Raw genomic sequence first — 10,026 nt, 5'->3', positions numbered from 1 at the left:
TCCATATTCTCTCTTTTTTTTTTTTTTTTTTTCCTTTTAAAAATAAAAAAATAAAAGGCTTTTTCTTAGCATTGATTTGAAAAAAATAAATAAATAAATGATAAGAGAAGTTATTGTGAAGTGTATTTGAATAGGAAAAGAAAGAGTAGCTTTTTTTTTTCTTTTTTTTTTTTAAATTTTAAATTTAAGGAAAATCTATGGAAAGTCGCTAAAATTACTTTAAAAAATGAGAGGATATGGAAGGCTCTTAATTGGATGATAGCCGCGATTGGTTGGGAGTCTGTCAAATATATTGGTTTGTTCTTTTTTATTTTCTGAGCATGTTGAAAATATTGTTAATGTTGCTCATAAACATCCCCTTGTATGAGGCTGGTGAGGTGGGTAAGGATGAAGTTGGGACTTGCACCAGTCGCTTGTTTGGAAGCCCTTTGATGGAAGAACATTGGATTTAAGGTAAATCACTATTGAATTTTGATTCAATGATAATTTTAAAAATTACATCATCTTTGAAAAATAAAAATGGGATATAAGTCTTATGTATAGTATTACTCATGTAAATTACTTAAAACACGTCACGTTAACTAATGTACCATGTAGCAACTCTTTGCACCAACTCTTATTGTCTTATTGAGGTCAACTTTTCTAATCCTTAGCGGGTAAATTAGACTTAAAAGTTTTTCATAACAGTAGTTTTTACCTAAGTTTATTAAGAAAAAAAAAAAATCAATTTTCATATGATAATCAGATAATGCCTAAAGATATTTTGGCTCACGCTAACCCCTAAAAGCGGAGTGGATCAAACTACTGTTAAAAAATGTTTTGATGTGATATAAAGATGAAATTATTTTAAATTTTTTATTATTATTTTTTTTTTTACATGTCCACACAAGAGAGGGGGAGAGGAATTCGAACTAGTGACCATCGCTTCATTAGGCGTGGTCCTAGCCGATTGAACTACCTCTTGGGGACAAATCTTTGTGTATTGAAGTTTTTGTTTAAAAAATTAAAAAAGGAAAAAATATCTTATCAATTTTTCACTTCTCGGTCCATAATTTAATTTTTCTTTCCTATTACTCTAACCACCAACGGTTCGTTGGTTGCAGTCTTGCAGGAAAAACACTTGTTGAAGGGGTTTATCCGCTAAAACTCCCTACGCTCCCCAACTGTCAAAAACCCCCTCCCTCTCTCTCTTTTGCTCTCTCGCTCTTCATCAATGGCGACCATACCCTATCCAGCCCTCCACAAACTCACCCACGCGCCCGAGCCAATTCGTCCCAAGTCGTATTCCACTCGCTCCAAAACGCTAATCCTCTGCAAAAAGCCCAAGAACGATTCCGCATTCAAAGAGAAGAAACAAGTATTGGTGGACTATGACAAGGGCAAGCACGAGGTCTCCACTCGGGTTTCTGGCCTCCGGAAGGCAGATATACCGAGGCGCTACCGGCTCCGAGTCCAGGGCGACCGGTCCCAGAAGGACTGGACGGTCTCGGAGGTGGTCGACAAAATCTTGAAGCTCGACCACCGGGACGATATCGACGGTTTGTTGAACCGGTGGGTCGGCCGGTTCGCCAGGAAGAATTTCTCAGTTCTAATAAGGGTAATGTGGAATTTACACTCTCTATCTCTTACTCGATGGTGCAATTCTTTTGGGTTGTTTTGAGAATTTTGGCGGGTAGTGGTAAACTTTTGGTTTATTTGGTAATTGTATTGCTAGTTGAAGTGATGTGGGAGGTATGTATCGGTAAAACTGAATTAGATTTGGATGTATTTGTATGTGAAATGGATTTGAGTGGTGAAGTTGGCAATAAATATGGGAAGGAATGTGATGGGCCTTTGTGTTTTGGGTAAAACATGTTTATTGGATGAACTTCTATACAGGAAATGTGATGAAAACTCTAATCATTGGTTTTCGGGGTTAGTAGTAGATTGAAACAGTGTCAAAATTTTAAAAAGTTTATTGGAATTTTTGTGGTAGGAAAATGAAAAACTTGATGTATATATGTGAATGCATTTGTGCACTGGGATTGTAACAAGTATTATTCTCAGGAAGCTAGAAAATCCCTCATTGCATATTTTGCTTTGTTGTAGGAGATAACACAAACGGGTTCCATTCAGCAAAGCATTCAAGTTTTCCGGTGGATGAAAAATCAAAAGAATTACTGTGCTCAGAATGATATTTACAATATGATAATCAGGTTACATGCTAGGCATAATTGGACAGATCAGGCTCGTGGTTTGTTTTTTGAGATGCAAGAGTGGAGGTATGCTCTTTGTTTTTGTATCTTGTGTATCTTCTGGCTACCTGGTGTTTTTGTTAAGAGTCATGAACTTGGTTATTTCTGTTTAGTTTTCCATGTTGTCATGGTTTGGAGATGCATGGCTTTGACTGATGGTATGCCAATCAATAGACAGTTATCACACCCCTCTACCATTTTGAAAAGGACATTATATACTTTCCAGTGTGTGTTAGTTCCCATCTGAAGTATACTGTGTGCTTGTTCATGAATATGTTTTTCAATCATGAGACAGATACCATATATGTGTGGTGACAAGTATTATTGCCACAATGAATTTTTTCTCAGTATCATCTTTGTCAAGGCTGCGAAATTCATGAATTGGCATTGATATTTGTAGGCAAACGGTCTAGATTTAAGTTAGATAAGTTTGTCCCATCACTAATCTTGGATTTCTTGCTTTAAGTCATGGTGACGTATTATTTCCTTTCTTGCTAGGTGCAAGGCTGATGCTGAGACGTACAATGCTCTTATCAATGCACATGGACGAGCAGGTCAATGGCGTTGGGCGATGAATATCATGGAAGACATGCTCCGTGCTGCTGTGTGTATTTGTATTCTTCTTCTCTAGTCAATCTTAGTGGGTCTAATTAGATGTGAGCAGCCTTCTTTTCCTTTGAATGCCCAAATGTATATGGTGAGATAAGTTTGCAAAGTCATTTTTTTGGGTAAGTAATCGGCACATATCTTTGAAAGCATAAGGCGCTTCTAAGTACATAAGAAGTATACAAGAGGAAGCTCCTAGCTAGAAGGAGCAAAAAGAACCAGAAATCACAATAACTAATCATCACATGAGACATATAAGCAATGGTCCAGAGATACAAAGTTTTGAAGAATAATGACTTAATCTCCTCTGTTGTCCTCCCAGTCCTCAAGACTTTAGTCATTCTTTTCCTTCCATAAATACCATAAAAGGCACGTAGGCACCATCTTCCACATAGTATCACATATTATTATTAAGACATATATCATTTTGGCTTTTTTTACTAAAACTGTAACTGTGATTAGTATGGTCTTATTTTTGAATTTTATGGATTTTGTAGTATTCTTCTTATATTTTGGTTATAGCAAGTAGAAGAGAAGATTATGTGAATCTTATTGGTGCTCTGAAGGATGGTCATTCATTGAGTTTATGTTCATAATATGGTTTCAGGGTTGCAAATGGTGTAACCTATAATATGGTTTCATTGTTGTAAATGTCTAGGGCAGTATTTTGATTATTGCCCATGAATTGTGCATCCCAAATTCTAATGTTTGTATCTTCTTTAAATTTTAAAATCAAGGTCCCTGAATGGCTTTCTTTCTTTCTTGTGCAATGTATGCTGGTATAAATCAAACTTTTTGGAACAAGTACCTTTGTATATCATTTAGAAGACCAAGTAGTCAAGCTTTATCGATTTTACATATGTTTATCTATTTCATATTTTGTATCAATTCATGATTTTGGACTGGTTTTACTTATAAAAAAGGGTTTTGAACTGGTTTGGATCTATTATATAATCTACGTAGATGCATGCTAATAACTTTTTGTTCACCTTTAATTCAAGATCTATAGCAGATGTTAATGACTTTATCATATGGGTGCAGATCCCCCCTAGTCGGTCAACATATAACAACTTGATCAATGCTTGTGGATCTAGTGGAAATTGGAGAGAAGCTTTGAAAGTTTGCAAGAAAATGACGGATAATGGAGTTGGGCCTGATCTTGTGACTCACAATATAGTTTTATCTGCATACAAAAATGGGGCTCAATATTCAAAAGCTTTGTCTTATTTTGAGCTAATGAAGGGGACACACATCCGTCCTGACACAACTACCCTTAATATTGTGATACATTGCCTAGTAAAGCTTGGACAATATGCAAAAGCCATTGATATTTTTAATTCCATGAGGGAGAAGAGAGCTGAATGTCACCCTGACATTGTGACATTCACTAGCATCATTCATTTATATTCTGTATGTGGGAAAATTGAAAATTGTAAGGCTGTGTTCAATACAATGCTTGGAGAAGGCCTAAAGCCTAACATTGTTTCTTATAATACACTAATAGCTGCATATGCTTCACATAGGATGGATAAAGAGGCATTATCAGTTTTTAATGAGATAAAGCAAAGTGGTTTCAGCCCAGATATTGTATCGTATACATCGTTACTTAATGCTTATGGAAGATCACAGAAACCTAAAAAGGCCAGGGAAGTATTTGACATGATTAAAAGAGAAAACCTGAAGCCAAATCTTGTCAGCTACAATGCACTGATTGACGCCTATGGATCTAATGGTTTGTTAGCTGAAGCTGTTGAAGCCTTGCGTGAGATGGAGCAAGATGGGATCCAGCCAAACATTGTCTCTATATGCACACTGTTGGCTGCCTGTGGACGATGTGGTCAAAAGGTGAAGATTGATGCTGTGCTTTCAGCATCTGAGCAAAGAGGCATCGAGTTGAACACGGTTGCATATAACTCAGCTATTGGAAGCTATATGAATGTGGGGGAATATGAGAAAGCTATAAATTTATATAGATTGATGAGGAAAAAGAAAGTCATGCCAGATTGTGTTACTTACACTGTGTTAATAAGTGGTTGTTGTAAGATGTCAAACTATACTGAGGCACTTAATTTTCTTGATGAAATGATGTACTTAAAAATTCCTCTGTCTCAAGAGGTCTACGCATCTGTGATATGTGCCTACAGCAAACAGGCAAGTGTTTTGGCAAGAGTAGCCTCTTAATACCAGTAGACTATTGATGACTGAAATCTGTTGTTTTTTTTCTTTTTTCATTTTTTCTTGTCCTAATTTTAGGGCCAACTCGGAGAAGCAGAGTCTTTGTTCAACTTGATGAAGATGGCTGGTTATTGTCCTGATGTGGTTACATATACTGCAATGCTACATGCATACAATGCTGCAGGTGAGATTATATGTTTATGCATCGACATGATTCAACGCTGACCGGACCCGCTGAAACTAAACTTGTGGTATTTTTTATGTCAGAGAATTGGGAAAAAGCTTGTGCACTATTTCAAGAAATGGAAACAAATAATTTCATACCTGATACTATAGCTTGTTCAGCCTTGATGAGAGCTTTTAATAAAGGAGGCCAACCATCCAAAGTTCTTGTTTTGGCAGAAATTATGAGGGAAAAAGAAATCCCATTTGGTGATGCCATTTTCTTTGAAATGGTTTCAGCCTGTAGCTTGTAAGTTCCATATCTGTTTTCTCCTTCCGCCTTGAAGAATAAAACAGTAAAGATGCACATTAATTTGTCTTTCCCTATTCGTGCTTCTTTTTATAGGTTTGGTTGTTCTTAGTTTTTAGACTTGTCTACATTATTGTATTAGGTATTTATATATATGTGTGTGTTCTAAAATTATTCTTGCTTAACCTGTTTTGATGATAGTTTAACTGGCATGACAGTTCATTTTCTTTTGTCTTAAGTTCATCAGTATATTCCTATTTGCCATGAAACTAAATATATATATATATATATATATATATATATATATATATATATATATATTGAATTTTGGTTGAAGATTACGAGATTGGAGGACAGCAGTGGAACTGATTAAGTTCATGGAGCCCTCGTTTGCTGTAGTCTCAGCTGGAGTTATGAATCATCTTCTTCATTTTCTCGGAAAAAGTGGGAAGACTGAGACTATGATGAAGGTTCTCTAAAACTGCTCTCATTTTCTTATGACAAGTAAATGTTGCAAAGCACACAACGTTGTCATTCATGCATCCATTTCTCCTGTCTTGAAATCTTGTAGCATTTTAAGCAATATACAACTCTTAATTTTACTGGACATTGGTATAAGTAAGCTGAACTGCTCGCAACTTTTGATAGTAAATACATTATATTATTGTCTTGTAATACATCCTTTTTTTTTCCATCCCACACATGCAGTTGTTCTACAAGATAGTGGCTGCTGGTACTGATGTCAATTTCAATACTTATGCTATTTTGTTGAAGAACCTTTTGTCTGCCGGAAATTGGAGAAAATATATTGAGGTAACCTATAGATCAACTTCTGTTTCGTCATGTAATATTGTTATTATTTTCTTTTTACCTTTATGCAGTAAGGATATGCATCCAGGTTTATCTTGATTGCACATTGGCATCATCGCCAGGTGTCTTAATGTCTTTGAATGACACTGAAGCTAGTCCTGAATCTTCTTAAACACTGAAGCAGTAGTATACAAATCATTAGCGCATGTGATACAACTCCGAGCAGTTAAAAATTATTTCTGAAAATGAATTAAATTGTGGTAAATATCTCTAACTTTGGCATTGAGGCTAGTAAATTTATAGCAATTTAATATTAAGACTTTAACGATTCAGTATGAGCCCATGTTCTTGGTATTTTCTCTACCATTGCCAATCTTACATCATGGGGACTTACAGGTAATTTCTCATGATTAAAAGTGATTGCCTCTTGCTCTTTCATGGGCATTATGAACATGACCGTGGTAGGACATTTTATCCTTCTCTTTGCTTGTTTTTGCAAGGACAGCTGTAGCCATACAGCTGTAAACTTTCATGTTTCAATATATTACTTAAATGCTTATGAACACTAGGTCCATAAAATTTCAATTTCCTTTATTTGACAAAAGAAAAATTCTTGCAGGTATTGCAATGGATGGAGGGTGCAGGAATTCAACCTTCAAATGGAATGTATCGTGATATTTCCTACTTTGCTCAAAGAAGTGTCGGGGCTGAATATGCTGCTACCATTCAAGAAAAACTTGGTATGCAGACACATTTATTTTGATATATTGTCACACTTTCTTCTATCAATCTATTGCTTTCTTACATCGGTCCATTGATCTTCATCTGGATTGTGTAATTCTACAGAATCCTTGAAAGGAAAAATTCCAGATCAAATTTTGGTGAGCAATAATGATGCTCTTCATCCCACCTTACAATTGATAAGTGGAGCAGAAGTATAAAGCCACAACCTGCAAGAGTCGCCGATTCGAGTTAGTTATCCAGTTCCTGCAGGATATGCACATTTGACATTTTCCACATTAAGAACATCCAGGCAAAGGCTTGTTTGCTTTGGGGCACCTATCAAGCAGGATTCCCTGTGTTGTGAACGTTAAGAAAACCATCTGGTTTGGGCTATTTCGAGCCATATGCCGGAGATTGGAGTGAGTTCAGGCAGCTGCTTGGCCAATCTTGCTATTAACATTATTATTAAAGAAGCAAACTCTCCTTGGAAGGCTTCAAGGCATATTGCTGCAGAGTTCGAAATTTTAAAGCATATCTTCTCTTTTGTAAATCAATACATGCGAGGAAGTTGAGTGTGTAGCTAGTTTCTTTTTCACTGATTTGTGTAAAGAGACGAAAATATGTGATTGTCTTGCCCTCTGAACATTCAGCCGAGGCCAAGCTTCACCTTGAGAAAAAAAAAAAAAATGCTCTATTGTATCCTTTATTTTTCTTCAATATAATTTGTTACTTACAAGTTATAAAGTTGATAAAAAAAACAGTAAATTTAATCATTTAATTAATATTTTAACGTTTTTCTTCACGTGTAAATTTTAATTTTTTTTTAATAAGATAGGCTTAATATATTCACTATTTAATTGAAATAGAGTTATCTGTATTCAAACTTACGATATCAAGGTGAAATGGTATACCAAAAAAATAGAGAAAAGGAAATAAATATTAGGGTAAAGTCCATATACCCCCCTCAAACTACTACCCAATTGACAATATACCCTCAAAACTATCAATTGTGACAATGTCCCCCCCAAATTACCAAAACATTGTCAATGTCTCTCCTAAGGCTAGCAAAAAGATAAAAATGCCCCTATGTATCTCTCAATAAGACAAAAATACCCTTATAAATTCAAAAAATAAATAAAATAAATAAATTTTTATTATTTAAAAAAAAAACGAAAATTTTAATTTAAAAAGAAAGATTTTTTAAAAAAAAAACAAAAATTATTATTATTTTTTAAACGAAATTTTTTTTTAAAAAAACGATTTTTTTTTAAAGCGATTTTTTATTTAAACAGAAATTTTTATTTAAAAGAAACGGAAATTTTTTATTTTCTTAAACGAAAATTGTTAATTTTTTGAAACACAGAAATTTTTATTTTAAAAAGTTATAATAATAACAAAAAAAAAAAAAAAAATTTAATTTTTTTCTTATACAGTGGATTTTTTTTTTAATTTTAAATTTGCCACCCTTTGGATTTTATTTATTTATTTTAGTTTAAGTTTTTTCTAGAAGTTTTAGTATTTTTTGTTTTTATTTTACTAAGGGTAGTTTCGTCATTAGGGGGAACATTGACAATTTTTGGTAGTTTGCGGGGGAAATTGTCACAATTAAAAGTTTAGGAGGGACATTGTCAATTGGGTGGTAGTTTGAGGGGGGTATATGGACTTTCCCCTAAATATTATAATAATAAAATAAGATAAATTAGCACATTAACATAATTCACCTTATAAATAGGGGTGGAAGTTGTTTATGAAAGAACAGAGCATCATCTAAATTCTAAGCTCTTCTTTGTTATTAAAACGTTACTTTTCATGAGCTCCACTTTATGCAATATAAGCACAAGAACTGCCTACTGATCCAACTCACCCACACTTTAATTTATCTATTTTAAACAACCAAAGAATCTTACTCCTAATTTTAATTTTGTGACTAATTTTTTTCTAAGCGGCAAGAGTAAAGGGAGAAATCGAACTTCTTACTTAATTATAATCAAATCATAATTGAAACTCCTTAATATTATATGTAAAATCCACCCTTATTTTATAAGACATCCAGATTTAACATTAATAAAATATTTTAATGATTCATTTACCGAATTAAATTTACAAAGTGTCACAAAATGATGTTATTTTGCACATTTATTTATTATATTTATTTGTCTTCCCATCCCACATGAGTTGGTAAAGTAGCAGGAGATAAGGTTCAATTCCCCCTCCTTTCTTTCTAGTGGTCACGGGTTCGAACCCGCTTGCGGTAGTAGTCCGTGAACCAGATGCTACTAAGAAGGGCTTTACCAACTTGCACTTTGGTAGAGCTGGTGACGGACTCGCCTTTTCAGACAGTAGCTATGGCTCAAACCGAACATTCCACAGCGGGTGAGAACTCTGATGGTCACGCCCAAGAGAGAAAATTACATTGGTCGCCCCTTCCCGCCCTTTTCTCTTAGAAAAAAAATTAAAAATTAAAAAAAAAAAAAAATTCCCACCTTATAAATTGGAGAATCTCAAAGTTTAAGGAGAATTATAGGGATCTCCCTGCTGCCCCGTTCCACGGATTGGGATTCCCAGCAATGTTTAAAAATTGTCAGAGTAACAATTTTGAAATATAGGCCCTTAGATGCATCTAAGGGCCTGCAATCCTGCATCTAAGCACCTGTTCTCCAGGTTAACAAATAAAAAATGCAGCCAGCAGCATGGGACAATGCTTCCACTTGACTAAAAATTTATAGTAGACTAGTTCCCACCCTTGCGGGTAGAGACAATCTGATTGGTCACAGAACTATATATATGGAGGTTACCAGGGATATGCACATGGAGTTACCACATCATGAGATTGACTCTAAGGAAAACCTCTCCTCTGGACTATTATTCATCTGGTTTTTTAATGATTAAACTGGAATCAGTTAAGAGCCTGTTTGGGATTGCGTTTGAGAAATAGAGTTTTTAAGTCAAAAATAGTTTTTGGGCAAAAACTTCATTTTTAAGCTTTTGTCAAAAGTGCGTTTTGGT

General features: G+C 34.7%; 1 protein-coding gene across 1 annotated transcript; it reads left to right on the top strand.

Moving 5' to 3' along the window:
* The first annotated feature begins 1,115 nt into the window (after positions 1 to 1,115).
* On the top strand, positions 1,116 to 7,697 carry EMB2654 (Tetratricopeptide repeat (TPR)-like superfamily protein). The gene is made up of 10 exons (XM_059571792.2): positions 1,116 to 1,597; positions 2,089 to 2,261; positions 2,733 to 2,838; positions 3,882 to 4,991; positions 5,094 to 5,199; positions 5,283 to 5,487; positions 5,825 to 5,957; positions 6,196 to 6,300; positions 6,917 to 7,037; positions 7,144 to 7,697. The coding sequence occupies exons 1-10, from the start codon at positions 1,214 to 1,216 to the stop codon at positions 7,236 to 7,238; spliced, it is 2,538 nt and encodes an 845-aa protein (XP_059427775.2). The 5' UTR covers positions 1,116 to 1,213; the 3' UTR covers positions 7,239 to 7,697.
* The last annotated feature ends 2,329 nt before the right edge of the window (positions 7,698 to 10,026 follow it).

Source organism: Corylus avellana, chromosome 10 (genome assembly GCF_965113065.1).
Source record: "Corylus avellana chromosome 10, dhCorAvel1.hap1.2, whole genome shotgun sequence".
NCBI classification, from domain to species: Eukaryota; Viridiplantae; Streptophyta; class Magnoliopsida; order Fagales; family Betulaceae; genus Corylus; species Corylus avellana.
Note: the sequence above shows the minus strand (reverse complement) of the source record. Positions and strands in the feature narration are given on the sequence as shown.

Excerpts from the sequence above, each read along its gene's own strand:
- EMB2654 (XM_059571792.2), top strand. The coding sequence starts at position 1,214 with ATGGCGACCATACCCTATCCAGCCCTCCACAAACTCACCCACGCGCCC. Across the intron at positions 1,598-2,088 it reads ATTTCTCAGTTCTAATAAGG|GAGATAACACAAACGGGTTC; the intron begins GTAATGTGGAAT and ends GCTTTGTTGTAG. Across the intron at positions 5,488-5,824 it reads ATGGTTTCAGCCTGTAGCTT|ATTACGAGATTGGAGGACAG; the intron begins GTAAGTTCCATA and ends TTTTGGTTGAAG.